This window comes from Colletotrichum karsti (assembly GCF_011947395.1).
Source record: "Colletotrichum karsti strain CkLH20 chromosome Unknown Scaffold43, whole genome shotgun sequence".
Lineage (NCBI taxonomy): Eukaryota > Fungi > Ascomycota > Sordariomycetes > Glomerellales > Glomerellaceae > Colletotrichum > Colletotrichum karsti.
This window is the reverse complement of record NW_024065943.1, coordinates 167204-187274: the sequence shown is the minus strand read 5'-3', so window position 1 is coordinate 187274 and position 20071 is coordinate 167204. Positions and strand designations below refer to the sequence as shown.

The following is a 20071-nucleotide window of genomic DNA, read 5'->3' as shown; positions in this document are numbered from 1 at the left end:
CCCGGTTGATACCACGATTTTCATAGGCAGTCAGTTCATGGCCGGCTTCTCATTTACAAGTATCGAGCGCGGCCGGCAAATACGTTTGCTGCCTGCTCTTTCTATCTACACTTTGGTCTTAAAAACTGAGTGATCTAGAAGCCCGATTGCCTGGTGAAGCGTGTGCCATTGGCACCCTGGACACCCTGGCCAAGCTGGCTCGCAACAGTAGTCGACTCACGCACCGCACGCGCAATGGTACCTCTCACACGGCCCTCCTCGAGCACCAGCAACCCGCCGATGGTGCAGCCTCCGGGGGTAGTGACTCTGTCACGCAGAAGAGCGGGGTGGTCGCCATTCAGAACAAGTCCCGCGGTACCTCTCATGGTCTGGGCGGCCATCCTCGTAGCTTCGTCACGAGGAAGACCCATGGCCACAGCTCCGTCAATGGCGGCCTCGAGCATGAGAGAAAAGAAAGCCGGGCCGGAACCACACAGCGCGGTGCTGGCGTCCATCGTGTTGTGAGGCAGGTACACCACGTCACCAATGCGCCTGAAGATCCAGGTGACCAGGGTTGACATCTCAGCGGGCAGTGGCCACGTCGAAGCGCCGATGACGGTCATACTCTCGCGGATGAGGGAGGCGGTGTTCGGCACGGCCCGGAGAACGTGGCAACGGCCGTCCTCCGCCGGGCTCTTGGTGGGGGCCACACCGTGGAGGATCTCCTCCATGTCCGCCTCGGTGACGCCCGCGCAGATGGAGATGAGGAGCTTGCCGTGCAAGGCGCGGGCCATGCCAGGCTCGCTGAGGATGTCCTTGACCATGTAACCCTTGCAAGCGAGAAGGATGACGTCCGACTTGAGTACCGAGGGGATGTTCTCGTTCTGGACGACTTTGAGGACGGAGGAGTGCTCCCACAGGGCCTTCTTCACCTTCTTTGCGCTCTCCGGTCGGCGGACGCAGGCGATAAAGCGGGAGGGCAGGCGGCGGGGGACTTCATCGTAGTGAGGGGTGGATGTGCCAGATCCCGACGGAGTCTGAAGGGGCTTGGGGGCCGCCAATTCCTGGAGGGAAGAAAGGATCCCGTTTAGGATCGCGATACCCATGGTACCTGTTGAGAATGTTAGTTACACTTTGTTTACAGGTTTTGCTTGCCATCAGGTCGTGTTGTTGGGTATCTGGGCAGCGTCTGAACATTGTGTTATGCGTTTTCCGTCTGTTTTCCACATGTATTCCCCTAAGTTCCTCAGATGACTCTATGAAAGCATATCATTCAGAGCTTTCGTCGCCTTCCGTTCCATCTCACCGCATTCACACTGCACTAGCGCAGGATTTCACCTGGCATGAGAAAGAACACAACCGCCCCTAGAAAAAAAAAGACGAGGATTTTGGAATTTTGACCGAACTTACCGCATCCAAGAACGGTTAATGTGAGCTCCTCCGAGGAGGAAGCACCGCCATCGTAGACAGTCAGGGCGTGAGATGAGGGCATGACGAGATAGGTTATGAGATGCAAGTGAGAGTTGTAAGTGAGTTTTTAGCTACTGTTGAAAGAGGCAAACTTCAGATTGTTGCTGTCAAACAACTCGTCTTATGGTAAGTGGCCCGTATCAAGCTGAAAGCGAGACTTGTTCTTCAATGGCATATAAATGATCTCTCAGGCTCTGGATGCCCAACATACACATTTAAAGAAATATTATTCACCTCCTTTTACTTGACTCCACTGTTCCGATATCGTCCATATCATCCACTGAGCGATCATTTTCCGGACGCTTAGACGCTAACCCGAATTTCGCTTAGTGCTTCCCAACCTTCATTTGCACAGTGTCAACGACAGAAAAATGAAGGTTCCACAGGGACTCCCTGTGAGAAATCCAAATGCTGCTGGTCCAGTAACGGCAGAGACCTCTGAGCAGCAACCAAGCCTTGCCAGCTTCAACCCCGGCATCAACGAAATCGACGACCTTCAACCCCGTCTCGAACTACCACCCCTCCCCTTCTCCCCTTTCGACGGAAGTGAACATCATTTAGGGGAAGGGTTTGAAAGCGCAGCGGAGATGGCGGATCCTTTCGAGGTTCGAATGCGCTTCACGCACCAGCTACAGCATCTCAACGCTTCGGTCACGTCTGCTCAGAAGGCCGCTCAATATGCTCTCAAGTACAAGGATATGGACGAGGATTTACACTCGTGCATTGTCGAGCAGTTAGAACGCGGGGTGAGTCCCGTTCACGCGGATGAACACGATATGGATGTTAACAACGGCCCAGAACAATATGAACACCCGGGCCAACATCATGTACTTCATTGAGCATTTTCTTGAGATGGCGCAAAAGGACAACCACGTAGACTACGTGCGTATGATGCAGCGCGACATCATTCGCGTGGTTGATGCGGTTGCGCCGGATGATGGGTCTGGCGCCGCCAATGTGAAGGTCGTCAGAAGAGTGAGTACTCCCCGGCTGTCTCATACTAAGCGGTATGCTTACATGATGCAGGTTCTCCAAGGTCTTCAGCAGAAACAATTCTTGCAAGCCCAGACCGTCACAGAGATTGAGGAGGTTTTGAGAGAGCGCGAGACAAGCGCCCGCGACGCTGGCTTGTCGTCGCCGGTCAACGGGGACATTGATATGGGCGACGCGCCCCCCAGCCAAGTCATACCAAGTAACGGCAGGGGACCACGGCCGGAAAAACGCCAAATCGAGCAACGCATCGAGGAAGACCGTGAGCGTCACAAGAGGCTGCGTGAGAGTATATGGGCCATCCCATCGCAGTCTGGGGCGGAGACCGACAAGATCTGGGAGGAGACGAGCGATCTGGGCGATGACGACCGTATCCTCGGTGAGGAGGAGCTTGGCGAATGGCGCCAGGCCATGGAGCATCAATGCGCACCTCGCCCGCCAGCCGGTCCTGCCAGCACCCGCATCACGAATGGCAAAAAGCACTAGGTCTCGGGTCATGCGAATCTCTCGTGTACATATCTGGGCGTTTTGGGTAACAAAAAGGCGTCGGGAGGGTTGGTTTTGGTAAGGCTGTATACCATTGGGCGAGGTGGTTTTTGAGGGTTACAGTAGTTTTCAGGTTGCATAGCTTTCGGCACGCCACAGGAATATCATTTCAAGCGAACAATTTGGCACAGGAAATGGTGGTGTATGTCTTTATAATATTGTTACATGGGTGTTTGTACACTCATACACGTATCGTCTAGACCAATTCGATCCAGATATCTGACAACAAAGATGCCCCCGTGTGTTGTCTTCCCCTCCATCAGGGTAATAGTCGTTCTAGTCCACGCAGCCTAGCCAGCCATTGCAAACGGGCAAGATTTACTCCATAACGACGGTGGCGCCGAGCTCCTTCATCGTGGCAATGATCTTCTCGGCCTCGTCCTTCGCCACGTTCTCCTTCATCAGCTTTGGCGCACTCTCGACGAACTTCTTGCTGTCCACCAAGCTGAGACCCAACAAGTTCTTGACCTCCTTGATGACCTTGGCCTTGGCACCGGCGTCGAATGCAGTGAGCTTGATGTTGAAGACACTCTTCTCGGCGGCGGCCGGTGCGGCCTCCTCGGCCTCCTCAGCCGCGGCGGGGGCTGCTGCGGGAGCGGCGGCGGCGAAGCCACCAACGGGGAGATCGGGGATGTTGAGCTTGGTCTGCGTTGAGGTGTATCATCAGCATCGACCCGTTCCCCTCTCGGCGACCGAATTAGGCGGCGCAATCCACCCATCCGCTTTTATTTAACTCACCTTCAAGCTTGAAACGAGGTCGGCGGTCTCGAGGAGGGTAAGGGTGCTGATCTGGTCGACAATGGCGGCGATCTTGGGGTTTGTCGGAGCTGCCGCGGCCTCGGTCGAGTTGTGCCTCCTGGCGGTTGTGGGAGTACGGGTCTGGAAGAGGGTCGTCGATGCACGAAGCGAGCCGCTGGCACGGAGCTGGCGGGCGCAGCTCTGGGCTGCGTATCTGCAGGAAAGCGCCATTGCTAAGAGTTCTGATCCGGAAGGAGGTCAATTGGGCCGTCGTTGACGAGGCGGGGGGCCGGGGCGTGTTGAGGAGTGGAATGGGTCGTCGGTTCGGCCTTCACAGCACGCAGGGAGGTTCCAAAATGGGATTCTCTCTCGCTATGAAGTTTTTCGAGCTCGAATGTCCAGTCGCGTGAAAGGTGCAGAGTCGCCCCCGCTTTGATTGGCTCGGGGCTTTGTAGCGCCGCTTTCCGCCCCGGGACTTCTCTGGGATCCCTGTCCCGTCACCACTAAAAAAAAAAGTTGCCGTTTGCTGGGGCGAAGGGTCCTTAGAGAGGAAAGAAAAAAAAAAGTACATGCGAACCAGCCGCCCATGAACATCGCAAACGACATATCTTGGGATTGAGCCGCAACTATGGCTACGATAGACGTCTCTTCGCAAAGGAGCGCTCTCCTGAACGACGCGATTATTCTGGAACAACTACCCACCGAAATCATTGAGGTTATCAGAAATCATACGGCCTCAAACCTCCTCGACGCCATCGCCGAGGCGGCTCTCATTCCCCAACTTACAGATCGAATTTTCATCCATTTCGAGAATGTTTTTCCCGACATCTGCGCACGATGGCTGCTCAACCCCAGAAACACAACACGAAATGGAGCCGTCATTGCAGCTCTCGCAAGGATACTGCCGTTTGCGCCTTATTTATCGGAATTCCTGCAGCAGGTCATGAGTGAGGACTTGACCAAAACGCCGCCGCCAGGACCACAGACTCTCAGCATCCGATTTCCCGACCTCACCACTTTCACTCCTACTCAGAGCCCCGACCTCTTGAGCTTACTGCTTGCATCATGGAGACTGGTCTGTTTCGACCAGAGGACCTACAGCATCCTCGTCTCGCCCACTCACATGCAAACCCTCTTTTCTCATGAGAGCCATGCCGTCCGATACATGGCGATCCGCATTTTCACACAGATTCTCCGCGCAGCCGACTCGAAACTGGAAGCTCTCATCAGCGAGCACGTCGGAACGAAAGAGGCTATTCTCGCTGACTTTGACGGGCGTGAGGTAGACTATGGGTTCTTAAGTCTGTATGAGGATGCACGGATCAAGAAGACTGCGGCCCTGCGCCTCGAGCTGGGCGACGCTTCTTCCCAGAGCAATCAAATCCAAGCCGTTCCACCGCAGAATCTGACCCCTTTTGTTGCGTGCTATGGCAACACAATTTTGCCGCGACCATCCGGTCCGGTCGAGAAGAGTTCATCTCTCGTGCTGACCTCCACAACAACACAAAACCTCGAGACTTTGGCCGGTCTCTTGAAGAATGCCAGTCCCATTTTGCTGCATGGACTCCCAGGGTCTGGAAAGACCTCGCTGGTTCACGAAGTTGCCAAGGAATTTGGAAAGCATTCCGAGATGGTGACATTACATATCAATGAGCAGACGGACGCCAAGATGCTCATCGGACTTTATTCGACGGACTCAAAACCAGGAACGTTTTCGTGGAGGGCAGGTGTTCTCACAACCGCGGTAAGGGAAGGCAGATGGGTTCTCATCGAGGATCTCGACAGAGCGCCGAACGAAGTCATCAGCACCCTGCTTCCTCTTATTGAGCGTGGCGAGCTCCTCATCCCGAGCAGAGGAGAGCGCATCAAGGCTGCGAGCGGATTCCGTCTCCTCGGCACAGTCAGAACCTCTCGTGGTATGCACGGCCGAGAAACGCTCCCTAATCTTCTAGGTCTTCGATTTTGGCAACTTGTTTCGGTGCAGACTCCCACAGAGACCGAGTTGCAGGACATCATCATAGGATCGCATCCCATACTTCATAAGTTTGCCCCCGGAATCCTGTCTGTTTATCGACGACTATCGAAGCCATCTTCCGGAAACATGCCCTTCTCGTCCAGTCGTGGCATGGCCGACCGCCAGGCTAGCTTGCGGGATCTTCTCAGATGGTGTCGGCGCCTTACAGCTACACTTACCGCTGCGGCTTGCAGTACTGGCGACGAGCCCATTAGCGAGACGACTCTGAACTGGATGTTCATGGAGGCGATCGACTGCTTTGTGGCAGGCATCCCCGATGTTCAGGCGAAGAGACACCTTATTTTTGCCATCGCCGAGGAGATGCGTATGGCCAAGGAGTTGGTGGAGCATTCCCTCGAATCTTACATCCCCCAGCTGGAACAAAGCGAGACCCAGTTCAAGATTGGCCGGGCGACATTGAGGAAACGGAAAGACCGTGTTAACAAGGCTGCCCTCGCCAAGAGGCCATTCGCCAGCACGACGCATGCGAAGAAGTTACTGGAACAAGCTGCAGTAGCGGTGAATCTTGGCGAGCCGATCTTGCTCGTTGGTGAGACTGGTATCGGAAAGACGACGGTTATTCAGCAGTTGGCTGACACACTGGGACACAAACTCGTTGCGATTAACTTGTCCCAGCAAAGCGAGGCTGGGGACCTTCTCGGTGGCTTCAAACCTGTCAACGTCCGAACTCTTGCTGTACCCCTGAAAGAAGAGTTCGAAGATCTGTTCTCTGCCACTGGCATCTCACAGACCAAGAACCAACGATATCTGGAACAGCTTGGGAAGTGCTTTGCGAAGGGCCAGTGGGCAAAAGTTGCCAAGTTGTGGCGTGAAGCTCCCAAGATGTTCAAGAAAATCATTGAGGAGTTGACTCGGCGAGAAAGAGAGAAGACCGAGACTGTGGAAGAGGGGACTCAACCGATGAAGCGCCGCAAGACCGAATCCAAACTTCAGACCCTTCTCGAACTAAGCCCGAGGTGGGATCAGTTTTCTCGCAGCCTTGATCAGTTCGAGGTGCAGCTTTCCGGGGGTGCGAATGCGTTTGCATTCTCTTTCGTCGAAGGCAACATCGTGAAGGCTGCCCGAAATGGTGACTGGGTGTTGCTTGACGAAATCAACCTTGCTTCCCCTGACACTCTGGAGAGCATCGCGGACCTCCTGACGGGACCAGTCGACACGCCTTCCATTCTGCTCTCCGAGACGGGTGAGATTGAGCGGATAAGAGCACACCCGAATTTCCGAATTTTCGGTGCGATGAACCCGGCGACAGATGTGGGCAAGCGTGATCTTCCCATTGGCATTCGGTCTCGGTTTACTGAGCTTTACGTTGACAGCCCTGACAAGGATGTCAAGGACCTGCTCACCATCGTGAAGACGTACTTGAAGAGCAGCAGCGCCAAAGACGAACAGGCTGCCGACGACATCGCAAGACTATACATCGATACGAAGCTTCGCGCCGAGGAAAAGCGCCTTGTCGATGGGGCTAATGAGGTGCCGCATTTCAGTCTTCGGACGCTCACCCGCGTCTTGACTTACGTCAACTATATCGCCCCTTTCTACGGTCTCCGTCGAGCCTTGTACGAAGGATTCTCCATGGGCTTCCTCACTCTCCTCGACAGAGATTCGGAGAAGCTGCTGGTGCCTTTGATCGACCATCGTCTTTTTGGCCGCGTCCCAAACCAGCAATCGCTACTTTCTCAGCCTCCAAAACAGCCTGATGATGGTAAGAAGTATGTGCGCTTCCGAAATAAGGCAAAAGATCGTCATTATTGGCTAGCACAGGGAGAAGAAACCCCCCAAGAACGATCGGACTACATCATCACACCTTATGTAGAACGGAATCTGCTTAATCTTGTCAGAGCGACTTCCACGCGACGCTTTCCCATTCTCATTCAAGGTCCCACGTCAGCAGGAAAGACAAGTATGATCGAGTACCTGTCCAACTTCACTGGCAACAAGTTTGTGCGCATCAACAATCACGAGCACACGGATCTGCAAGAATATTTGGGTACATATGTGTCGGACTCAACGGGACGACTCCGTTTTCAAGAGGGATTGCTGGTGCAGGCCATGCGACAAGGTCACTGGATCGTTCTGGACGAGCTGAACCTTGCACCTACGGATGTTCTTGAGGCTCTGAACAGACTTTTGGATGACAACAGAGAACTCCTGATCCCGGAGACTCAAGAAGTCGTCAGGCCGCATGAGAACTTCATGCTGTTCGCCACACAGAACCCACCGGGCCTATACGGTGGTCGAAAGGTGCTTTCGCGTGCGTTCCGCAACCGTTTCCTGGAGTTGCACTTTGACGACATCCCCGAGGACGAACTGGAGTTTATCCTGCAAAAGAGAAGCATCAACACCGCGCCTTCAGACTGCAAACGCATTGTCTCTGTCTACAAAGAGCTCTCTCGTCTGCGTCAAACAAGCCGTCTATTCGAGCAGAAGGACAGTTTCGCCACGCTTCGCGACCTCTTTCGATGGGCTCAGCGTAATGCTGACACGCGCGAGCAAATCGCTATCAACGGCTTCATGCTTCTGGCTGAGCGAGTCCGTGTTGAAGAGGAGAGAACTGCTGTCAGAGAGGTCATCGAGACCATCTTCAAAGTCAAGATTGACCCGGATGTCCTTTACACGGCCGACCAGTCGCCCATCTTGAGCAAGATTCAAGCGATGCCCAACAACCATGGCGTCGTCTGGACCCGCGCGATGCGTCGTCTTTATGTGCTGGTCGACACTGCCATTCGCAACAATGAGCCTGTTCTTCTCGTGGGTGAAACTGGTTGCGGCAAAACTACCGTCTGTCAGATTCTCGCAGAGGTACTTGGGAAGGAGCTGCATATCGTCAACGCCCATCAGAACACTGAGACGGGAGATCTTATCGGTTCTCAGAGACCCGTGAGGAACCGTGGTGCAATCGCCGATTCTCTGAAAACTGAACTCAGCTCTGTTCTTAGCCTCCTCGGCGAAGACGCGACTGGTTCATTGGACGACCTTCTCCCTCGGTATCGCGGTCTTTTGCCTGAGGCTCTCGCCGAGATTGATGCTGCGACCCAGGAAAGAATCTCAACTTTGGAGACCAAGAGCAAGGCGCTCTTCGAATGGTCTGACGGTAGCCTCGTTCACGCCATGAAATCTGGGCAGTTCTTCCTGCTTGACGAAATTTCTCTCGCTGACGATTCCGTGTTGGAGCGATTGAACTCCGTTCTTGAACCCGGACGGTCTCTGCTCTTAGCTGAGAAGGGAATTGACAACTCATTCGTCGTTGGAGCGGATGGTTTCCAATTCTTCGCTACCATGAACCCAGGTGGTGACTTTGGCAAGAAAGAACTGTCCCCAGCGTTGAGGAACCGTTTCACTGAGATCTGGGTGCCGGCCATGTCCGAGACCGACGACATGCTGGACATCGTTCTTTCCAAGCTTGGTCCCGCCTTCAAGTCTTTCGGTGTTCCAGTGGTACAGTTCGCACATTGGTTCGGACAGACCTTCAGGTCATCGTCGTCGACAGCCTTTTCAATCCGCGACATCCTCATTTGGGTCAACTTCATCAACCTGTGCGGTCCTGCGGCTTCTCAATTCGCGGTCGTTCATGGTGCTGCCACTGTCTTCATCGACAGTCTGGGCGCCAACCCTTCTGCTTTGTTGGCCATGGACCCGAAGGCTCTCGACTCGCAAAGGCAGAAATGTCTGGATAAGCTTAGCGAGCTGCTTGGTTACGACACCACTTCCATCTATCGAGCACAGCCTGAAGTGGTTTTGACTGATGACCGTCTGTCTGTTGGCGACTTCGGTCTACCCAGAGAAGCCAGCCGAATGTCAGACCCCAGCTTTGCATTCAATGCCCCGACCACAAGACTCAACGCCATGAGAGTGATGCGCTCGCTTCAAATGCGAAAGCCGATCCTATTGGAAGGTAGCCCCGGTGTTGGCAAGACAACTCTCGTTGCCGCCCTAGCTCGCGTGTGCGGGCGCCCCCTGACGAGAATCAACCTGTCTGACCAGACTGACCTTATGGATCTTTTTGGTACCGACATGCCAGTTGAGGGCGCAGAAGCCGGTAACTTTGCCTGGCGTGATGCTCCGTTCTTGCAAGCCATGCAGAATGGCGAATGGGTGTTGCTTGACGAAATGAACTTGGCTTCCCAGTCTGTTCTAGAAGGTTTGAACGCCTGTCTTGATCACCGTGGCGAGGTGTATATCTCCGAGCTTGACCAGGTTTTCAAGCGCCACCCTGATTTCCGACTATTCGCTGCGCAGAACCCTCACCACCAGGGAGGCGGTCGAAAGGGTCTCCCCAGTTCCTTCGTAAACAGATTCATCGTCGTGTACGCCGACACTTTCACAGCAGAAGATCTTCTCCTCATTGCGCAACACAACTTCCCCAGCATCCCTACCGAAGTTGTTAGTGGAGTCATTCAATTCATCTCTCGCTTGGATTATCAGGTTGCTGTCGAAAAGTCTTTCGGCTCTCACGGCAGTCCCTGGGAGTTTAACCTGAGAGATATTCTTCGATGGTTGCATCTTGTGGCCACCTCAGATCCTGTGCTCGCTACGGGCAAACCTGACGACTTCCTCGACCTCATCATTCGACAGCGATTCCGCTCTGCCCTGGATCGCGAGGAGGTGAATAAGCTCTTCAGCCAAGTCTTCAACAGAGGCCCCGATAGCCACAGTCTGTATCACGATGTCAACGCCGCCTTCTGCCAGGTCGGACACGCTCTCCTTCCAAGAAACCAGACACTGCAGCCCGTGTCGCTTCCTGGCATCGATATCGTGTCCCGGCTTTCGGAAATCGAGTCCATCATGGTCTGCATCAAGCAGGACATCCCATGCATTCTCAGCGGCCCCTCAGGTAGCGGCAAGTCGGTCTTACTCGAGCACGTCGCCGCTCTTGTCGGCAAGCCCCTTGTTGTCTTCCCACTGAACGCTGATATTGACACGATGGATCTCGTTGGTGGTTTCGAGCAGTCAGATCCTCTTCGCGAAGTCAACGCTGCATTGCGGGAGCTCTATGAAGGCTTACAGACTACGATCTTGACCCTTGTACCTGGCCAGGTTCCACCGCAGGTCCTTCTCTTGCTGCATCTGCTAGAGTCTTTCCGTGGCGATGTCAACTCCCTTGCCGCTATCACTTCTTCTGTCGAAGATGTGCTCGCTGTACTCGCTGAAGATTCCAGAGGGTCAGGGATTGGTCTTCTTCTGTCAAGTACTCACGACGTTCTACAAAGACCGTTGATCGTCAGCAACCCCCGCTTCGAATGGCTTGACGGAGTCATTGTCAAGGCGCTCGAAACTGGCCAATGGCTTGTTCTAGACAATGCAAACCTCTGCAATGCCTCCGTCTTGGACAGACTGAACTCCCTCCTCGAGCCGAATGGTTTCTTGAGCATCAACGAGCACTGCGGACCCAACGGAGAGCCTCGTATCATCAGACCGCACAAAGATTTCCGGATCTTCCTCACAGTTGACCCACGCTACGGTGAGCTGTCGCGGGCCATGAGAAACAGAGCCGTTGAGATCCATCTCAGCGAGCGAAACGCACAGGATTCAACAACTCATACCTCCATTGTCCACGTGGAGAGTAGCCTGCAAAGGTTCTCTTCTTCGGGAGACATCTCAACTGCAGTTCTAGCCCAGAATGCCGCTTCTGACGTGGCGAGTATCACTCTCGAGAACTTGTCAATTAGAGACACAGCACTCATGGAGAGATTCTCTCTGTCGATCAACCGAGGCCTCGTAGACCTGCCTCCAGCTTCACTCGAGAAGTACCAAGACAGTTTGAAAGAGCAACTCACATACCTCAATGCGTCAGAAACGGGCGGTCTCAAGCAAGCTGTCTCCAATCTCTACGGCACCCTCCACAGCCATTATTCTGGCCTTCAAAGTGCCCAGGTAAGATGACGTATCTCATTGCAAGATGTAGTTGACTGACAATGCTCTCTCTAGCCTCTTAACCCGGTCCACAATGCTGCTATAGTCCGCATCCTGCATTGCCACAACGACGAGTTGGCTTACTGGCTTTCTGTTTGCTACGACTTCTTGCTGGAGATCCAACGCGGCCAATTTGCCATTACTTCTCAAGCCAATAAAGCAAAGGCAGCGAAACTGGCCTCCCTGAACCGTTTGCAACGGTCTATTGTCTCGGATCGCATCGCGGCTGTCGCAAAAGATTCAACCGTGAGAGTCTACAAGTTCCTTTTGAAGACTCTCCAAAACATCAGGGCATTCATCCAGGCCAACTTGAATACCGCCCGCGGCTGGCAGGAGCGTGCTCGGGTGATTCGAAAGATGCTTGACTTCTGGTGGCGCACTATCAGTCTCACGTCCCAGAACGCATTCGAGGAAGCGCGTTTCCTAGCGCACCTCGTCCACGGGGTTGAATCTGTGCAGAGCTTGATTTCGCCTACGACGGAAACCATCAGCCGACAGCTCGCTGATGTTTATCTACAAACTCTGGAAGATGACTTCACGACCGGTTTCCGCCTCACCACCGGACTGAGCATGGAAGTTCTGTGGAAGCATTTCAAGCCAATTCCCATCATGAGCGCAGAGACCCTCAACAAGAGCCAAGAAATTGAGCGTCTTGGAATCCGACTGGACGAGCTCAAATGGAGAGTCAAGGCATCCGTTTCTGACCTCGCCAGAGCAATGAGTACGCTCGTCACTGCGGACGGGATCGTGCGAAAGAGCAGTGCCGATGCCACCGAGCTAATAGCCGACCTTACAAAGGAGATTGAGCTTCTTGAGACCAAGCTGGGCTCAGAGTCTAGTGCAGTCAAGCCGTTCTTCGCATCAGAGTTCGAAACTCTCAGACAAGCCTCCGTTCTTGAGTCCCAGAATTCCGACCGCCGGCAGTTGAACGCTAGCGAGTCTGACCTTGTGGTTTTGTCAAACCAGCAAACCATCGACCAGATCCGCGCCGGCAGCTTCGGCGAAAAGGAGGCACGGTCTCTGACAATCGGTCTTCTTGCTTCCGAGGATGTCAACGCCTATGTTTGGAACGGCAAGTTTGTCATGTCACTATTGTCAAAACTCGGCTCTCTTCCAAACACTAGCCTGCGCTCCTTGGGGCTGCTCGAGACCGAACTTCCGGCTTTGGGACGTTCTGTTGCTTCGTTGGTTCCAGCTCTGGCTAGCAACCAGATACTTGCCCTCAACAAGGCTCTCAACGCGCTGATTGCAACTGTTTTCGCAGTTCATGGGCATGACGAAGAGCAGTTGCTGAACAGAATTTACGAGCAGGTTGCAGAAGCCGTCAAGCAGAAAGCGATCACGTCTCAAAGACTTGAGCAACTGGCCGCCCACTTTGGCCAAACTCTCCCCGGAGGATGGCCCGCTCACCTTGTTCAAACCGCACAGGACCATTTGATTCCCGGAACGGTTGCTCTTGCAGTCTCCGATACTATTGGTGGGCACTACGATGGCTATCTCGAGAATGCTCACGAAGTGGCTGCTTACTCTTCGATCGCTTGGGTTCAGTTCTCCATTGGCGCCATCAAGCTTTATGTTCCTGACAAGTCTTTCGATCCACAGCTGCGACCTCAGTTTGAGAAGGATGTTCATGACGAGCTGACAAGAGAACTCCAGCACAAGTTGTCTTCTCTCATGGACTTTGAATCTCATTTCACCGGACAAGAAACTTCTATCCGCATTCAAATGGCACAGGAAGATGTCAAAGCACTTGGCCCAGCACCGGCCCCCACCCAGCTGCTATACAGACCGCCCCGTTCAGAGCTCAGTCAGGTCCAGACCGAGTTCAACAATGTTCTCAAAATGATCATCAACCAAGATTTAGGAGCTGTTCACTCCAGATTCGCACTGGGAGGTTCCGTCGAGGCCAAACAGGAGATTGACCTCATCAAGCAGAACTTGGCTCTGATGATCGACCGCCTTGCGAACCGTTTCAATGCTTACCAAGACATGACGCGACCTCTCGTGAACATCCTTGGTTGCTTGAAACTCGGGCTGTCTTTGAGTGACGGGCTCACATCTATGCAGACCCATGCCACAGAGACAACTCTCATGGATCTGACGCCCTTCCTCGGTGGTCGTCCCCAGCACCACCGTCTGGATAGGTTCCCGAACAAGACTCTGGAGTTCCTTGACTACGTCGGATTGATTGTATCCGTCGAAGGTCTGCCTAACCTTAGCAATAAGCTTCGCGATGCGCTCTTCGAATGCGTCCACGGTTTCTTCCAAGAATGGACAAACAAGCTTGAGGCAGACCGTAAGGCTGAGGAGGCCAGAACAAGCCTTTACACCTTCAAGGGAAGCTACGAGGACGAGGAAGAGATGAACGAAGAAGAGTTCAATGAGTTGTTTCCCACGTACGACAATGAGCAGGAGGAGAAGCCCTCCATCGGACGTCAGAAGGTCCGTGACGTGTCGGTTAGAATCGCAGACTCTCACCGCAAGGTGTTCCTCGACCCAGTAGCCCCTTCGGACGCACTTCGGGAAGTCTGCAAGTCGGTGGGCAAGGGAGCTGCTGCTGACGTCTTGCAAAAGTCAGCAGTGCATCAAGGCCTGAGCAAGATGATTCTCCCCCAGGCCCTGAGGTCGCTCGAGGAGCAAATTGCAGCCCTTGGCGCTAACACCGTTGGCCCCGACTACAACTTTTACATAGATGCCAACATTCCCGAGGCTCGTCGTCTTGTTGCTTTGGTTGACAAGGTTGAAGCTCGTTTCCGAGAGCTGCAGCAGGTTGACGAGATCGCCCACATGCAGCCGCTGGCTGACGTCTTGGCCGCCTGCGAGCAGCTGCTTCAACTCGTCCACACAGAGCCCCTGGCCAAGATTCTGCCCAAGCTTGAGCATTTGCACGGCATCGTCTACGAGTGGCAGCACGGAGGTTACGCCCCCAGCGTCTACGGTGCGCCTGCGCTCTACACGTCGCTGACGGACACCATCATCAGTTGGCGACGTCTGGAGCTTTCAACCTGGGCGAAGCTCTTTGACATGGAGGCCCAAAAATGTTCGCAAGACGCTGATTCCTGGTTCTTCATCGCGTACCAGGTCCTCATCGCCGTTCCTCTCAGCCTCGTTGACAAGCCCGAGTTGAAGGATCACGCCATCAATCTTTTCAACGAGCTAGAAACCTACTTCTCGACCGCAATAATTGGCCAGTTCTCCGCCCGTCTTAGGTTGTTGAGACAACTGCAGAAGCACTTGGAACTGCTAACCATCGACTACCCCTCGTTGTCCATCATTAGTGATGCTGCTCAAAACTTCATCGACTTCTACTCTCGCTTCGAGAAGGTTGCCAATGAAGCAATTCTCAAGGGCAGAGCTCCCATCGAGAAGAAAATGAAGGAGATTGTGCTGCTGGCTAGCTGGAAGGACACCAACATCAACGCATTGCGCGAGAGCGCCAAGAGATCTCATCAAAAACTCTTCAGAATCGTCCGGAAATTCCGCGGACTCCTTGGTCAACCAATGAAGCCAATCTTGGATGAGGGTCTTCCGGACGAAGAAGTTGCCAGCAGCCTCCAGTCAGACTCAGCAGATAAGGTCGAGGCCGAGATCAATCCAGCAGCTTTTTCCAGTTGCAACAGCGGTTTCCCGGGTTTCCTGGCCCAGCACAAGCGCTTGTCCAACGCTGACAAAACACTTTCGATCATGGCCAGCGTCACCACCCAAGCCAGCCAGAGCCCCCTGGACGCTAGCCAAGAGGTCAATTCATACGTCGAAAGCCTTGACGAATCCATCGCGGAGCTGCGAAAGGAAACTCCGGGCACTCTGACCGAAGAGAACAAGGACCTGGTCAAGTCCCTCAAGACTCGGAAGCGCAATCTCTTTGCCGATGTTTTGAAGGCGCTGAAGCAGATGGGCTTCCGTCACAACCTTGGAACGGAGGATTTGGCCAAGCAGAACTCCACTGCACTCATTCTTGCGAGCATGCCAGCTTCCAATATCTTGGAAACGTACTCCAACGATGCCGCCGAGTATTACTTCCACAAGGTTATCGATATGGCAACCCAGGTCAGGCTCGCTGCCCGGGAACCCTCCGGCGAGCTCACTGGTGCCGAGGTCGCCCGAAGCACCGGCTTCATGGAAGGCATGATGACCGTCGTACTAGGCCAGCACAGCTCCTTGACGGCCGCCCGCAAGTCTGTCTCCTCGCTTGAACGTGTTATTGCGTCTGTTCAGAGCCTCAGCCAGAGCACTCAACTCGAGCTGGCGGACCGTTCCGGCGTTGACGAAAGAACCAGTATCAAGTGGTGGAAACCTATCCTGGAGTTCGGCATCAAAGTGGTCGAGATCCACAGCAGGCTGGCGTCCGTTGACAACCAAGTCTCCCTGGAGTTTCTTCAGTCACCCTTGAAGAAGGCTGAGATACTTTTGAAAAGTTTGGACAGCTCTGCTGCAGTTCCTAACAAGTTTGCGCCGCATGGACAAGCTAAGCAGAACTTGGTCAAATCGGAGATCGCAGACATTTTGAGGCACAGGCATTCGAATGATGGCGAAATCGCTCGGAACACGGATCTTGACTTCGTCATGGACCAAGCCATGGCCTGGCTCGCGATTGACACGCCCGGGTCTGCTGATGGCAATGAACAACTTGAAGATGATGCCCGCGACTTCAAGGAGTCGGTGTCCGACCTCTGCGACACTGTTCTGGTCGCGGTTCAAGGATACAAGAAAGTCATGACTGACTTGCCGAGCTCATCTGAGGAAGTCGGGTGGCTGTCCAAGACAAGTGCCGTTCGCAATGCTAGCCTCAGCGCTCTGCACATCAATGCAATCGTCAGCAAGATTGAGGCGTGCTTATCCGCCTTAGAGAGGGTCGATCTCAAGAACCACAGAACAAGTGTTGCTGCCTCATCGCTTCTTGCAATAATCCTTCCGGTTCTTCAACAATATGCCCTCACAGCGCGCAAGTGTTTCTCTCAGTTCTATGACCTGCACACCGCGACAGGCCACATGACCTACCAACTTTCAAAGACGTTCTCACAACTCGCTGCCAAGGGTTTCTGCACACCCCAAGAAAAGTCCGACGAGAAGTCTGGAGACTCTGGCAAGCTTGAGTCTGGAACAGGTTTGGGTGACGGCGAAGGCGCAGAGGACATCAGTAAAGACATCCAACCTGATGAGGACCTGACGGAGCTCGCACAAGAGCCGAACAAGGAGCAAAACAGAGAGATGGAAGATGAAAAGGATGCCGTGGACATGGCTGACGAAGAGATGGAAGGGGAGACGGGAAGTGTTGCTGGTGAAGAGGAAGAGGACGACAAAGATGAGGGAGAGGAGAAGGATGGGGAAGAGAATGAAATGGAGGAGGAGGTTGGCGATGTCGACGATTTGGATCCCACTGCCGTTGACGAAAAGATGTGGGATGGCGAAAACGAAGAGGAGGCGGAAAAGGACCAGAAGGGCGAGAACGCAAAGGGCCAGAAGAAGCAGGAAGAGCAAATGGCGGCTGACAATGACGCCAAGGCCGACGAGAACGAGGCTGGCGACGATGAGCAAGAAGTTGATCAAGGCGACGAGGAGATGGAGGATGAGGCTGGTCCCGAAAAAGAAGACGTCAAGTTCGAAGAGGAAATCCAGCAAGATCAGAACGTGGAGCAGAACGACGCTCTCAACATGCCAGAGGAGATGGACTTCGACTTCAATGAAGATGGAGAAGACGACGAAGGATCAGAGGAAGATGATCTGGACCAACTTTCAGATATGGAGAAGGAGGAGCCTCAGCAGCAGCAAGAAGACAAGGTCGAGGAGGGAGAAGAGGAGACACAACGACCTGACGAGAAGGGCCCCGAGGAAGAGGAAGAGGCGGAGGAGCCCGAAGAAGCTGATCTTGCTGGCGAACCAGAACCCGATATGGACCCTCAAGCAGAGGAGGAAGAGGACCAAAAAGAGCCCGAACAACCCGAGTCTCAGGCAGATCAGCCTCCTGACAACGCCAACACGGACGCAAATGCTGCCCCAAGCGATGTCAAGGGCGGCGGACAAGACCAGGACGCAGATCAAATGGATGTCGAGAACGATTTCAGCGAGAACGCCGCCCAGAGGGACGCTGGAGAGGCCGGCGACGGTGCCGCGGAACAAAAGGCTAGCGCCGGCAAGAAGGGGGCTCTTTCTCGTTCTGACGAACAAGCGCAGCCCACCGAGCAAGATCAAGATGACGCGCCGGAAAGCAACCGACAAGACCCTTTCAAGAAGCTCGGCGATGCCCTGGAGCGCTGGCATCGACAACAAAGCGATATCAAGGATCCTGAGAAACAGGAGGACGGCGAGCAGAAGAAGTCTCAGGACGTTGATGCCGATCTCGGTGCTCGCGAGTTCCAGCATCTTCAGGATGATGAGACCGCCGCCGATACGCAAGCCATGGGTGCTGCATCTGAGGACCAAGTACAGCCCATCGACGAGAACATGGCCATCGACGAAGAGAAAGAGGACCCCGCCAGCCGCGTGATGCCGGAGAACGAAGATGTGGACATGGAGCAAGACCCCGACAAGATGGATACCACAGAGGCACCCGAGGCTCAAGAAAAGGAGGGTGCCGCTGACAAGGATGACGGTCGCTCTGGAGTCAAGACAAGACAAGGCGCCTTCGACCGTGAGGTCACTCCCTCAGAAGAAGACGTCGAGAGGATGGAGGACGACGGCGAGGAAGAAGAGCAAGTGATTGAGGAGACGTCAGAACAACTCTCGACGACCCACATCAGCGACGAGCGCACTCTCCGCGACTTCAACGAATCTCTCCAGTCGTGGACATCTTTCCAGTCCAAGACGCATCCGTTGTCACTCTCTCTAACCTCCCAACTGCGCCTCATCCTCACTCCTTCACAGTCCACCAAACTCTCAGGCTCTTACCGCACTGGCAAGCGCCTCAACATCAAGAAGATCATCCCTTACATTGCCTCGAGCTACAAACGTGACAAGATCTGGATGCGCCGCGCCATTCCTACGAAGCGCTCATACCAGATTCTGCTCTGCGTTGACGACAGTCGCAGTATGGGCGAGTCCAGCTCAGGCAACCTCGCCCTCGAGTCTCTCGTCATGGTATCGCGTGCCCTCACCATGCTGGAGGTCGGCCAGGTCGGCATCCTGGGCTTCGGAGCCGACACCTTCATGGCGCACGACTTCACCGAACCGTTCGCCTCCCACGACGCTGGTGCCAAGGTTCTGCAGCACTTCTCCTTCAGCCAAGACCGCACCGACATCCAGCTCCTCGTGCGTAACACGATCGATCATTTCCGCACGGCAAGGATGCAGAACCCAGCCCGCGGGGCCGAGGATCTGTGGCAGCTTGCGTTGATTCTGTCTGATGGACTGACTCCGTCGAACCAGCATGACGGCATCCGTCGTCTGCTCCGTGAGGCAATGGAAGAGCGCATCATGGTCGTCTTCATCGTTATGGATGACACGGGGAACAAGAAGGGAGATAGTGTGCTGGATCTCAAGGAGGCCAAGTTCGTCAAGGACGAGAGCGGTAACAGCCGCGTTGTCATTGAGAGGTATCTGGATACGTTCCCGTTCCAGTACTATCTCATCGTACATAATCTGGAGGACCTGCCCAGCGCGTTGGCAGGATTGTTGAGGACTTGGTTCGCCGAGGTCAACTCATGATGAAAAGGGGATATCGGAAGATAAAAGTTTTGTAGTTATTTCTGACTTGCACGGAATGGAGTTAACGATGGATGGCATTGTGTTTTAATAGAAAGAAATCTTGTTCATGAATGTCCCTCTCGCTCGCTCCTCTTGGGGAATTTAATGATTCCATAGCCCAAGGAGGTGCTTGTCAAAGTGCCACAGCTTCCGAGGTCTTTAGTTTAAGGAACGCACCCTTCCTGCTCGCCCGATCAAGCATTCAGCTACGGGACCATCATGGAAAGCTAACGGGTCTTGGTCATCTTAGCGTCCGGAATTAATATCCACATCCGATATGGTGTAGTGGCCAACATGATGCCCTCTCATGAACTTGAGTGGTTAGGCATAGCCCCGAGTTCGATTCTCGGTTTCGGAATATTTTTGGCATTTTCTCATACTTTTCCCTCTTTTATAGTTGCTTTTGCTTGTAAGTGGTAGTAGGTAAGAAAGACATGATCAATCAAGTAGCTTTTAGAAAACAGTGGCCAGCATTGATTCACTTTTGCGAGGTTCTCTCCTTGTACGAGTTTCCTCTATTGGTACGGGATACGCACTGTAGACAGACACGTGGGAGAGAGCTGGCTGGCTTTTGTGTGATAAAGAACAGCCTTTCTATCGGTCACATGGCGTTTGTGATGTGCCGCGATCAATTCCGCGGGTTCTCCCTTCCATTTGTGTGATAGTACAGTTGATTGGTATGTTACATTGGGACCCATGGACAGGTCTTCCCAGGCCCTCTAT

The 20071-nt window shown here is 53.9% G+C and overlaps 4 protein-coding genes across 4 annotated transcripts; 2 read left to right on the top strand and 2 right to left on the bottom strand.

The window, feature by feature from the left end:
• Positions 1–134: 134 nt before the first annotated feature.
• On the bottom strand, positions 135–1471 carry CkaCkLH20_10847 (pyrroline-5-carboxylate reductase; the record flags this gene model as incomplete). Its single annotated transcript, XM_038893561.1, has 2 exons — positions 135–1090; positions 1390–1471. 2 exons carry the CDS (start codon positions 1469–1471, stop codon positions 135–137), a joined length of 1038 nt encoding a protein of 345 aa, XP_038741110.1.
• Positions 1472–1820: 349 nt separating this feature from the next.
• Positions 1821–2925, top strand: CkaCkLH20_10846 (CTD kinase subunit gamma; the record flags this gene model as incomplete). The annotated part of the gene is made up of 3 exons (XM_038893560.1): positions 1821–2195; positions 2248–2424; positions 2476–2925. The coding sequence occupies 3 exons, from the start codon at positions 1821–1823 to the stop codon at positions 2923–2925; spliced, it is 1002 nt and encodes a 333-aa protein (XP_038741109.1).
• A 378-nt stretch (positions 2926–3303) lies between these two features.
• CkaCkLH20_10845 (50s ribosomal protein l12) lies at positions 3304–3954 on the bottom strand (the record flags this gene model as incomplete). The annotated part of the gene is made up of 2 exons (XM_038893559.1): positions 3304–3630; positions 3724–3954. The coding sequence occupies 2 exons, from the start codon at positions 3952–3954 to the stop codon at positions 3304–3306; spliced, it is 558 nt and encodes a 185-aa protein (XP_038741108.1).
• Positions 3955–4351: 397 nt separating this feature from the next.
• CkaCkLH20_10844 (denitrification regulatory protein nirq) lies at positions 4352–19309 on the top strand (the record flags this gene model as incomplete). Its single annotated transcript, XM_038893558.1, has 2 exons — positions 4352–11629; positions 11684–19309. The coding sequence occupies 2 exons, from the start codon at positions 4352–4354 to the stop codon at positions 19307–19309; spliced, it is 14904 nt and encodes a 4967-aa protein (XP_038741107.1).
• Positions 19310–20071: the final 762 nt, after the last annotated feature.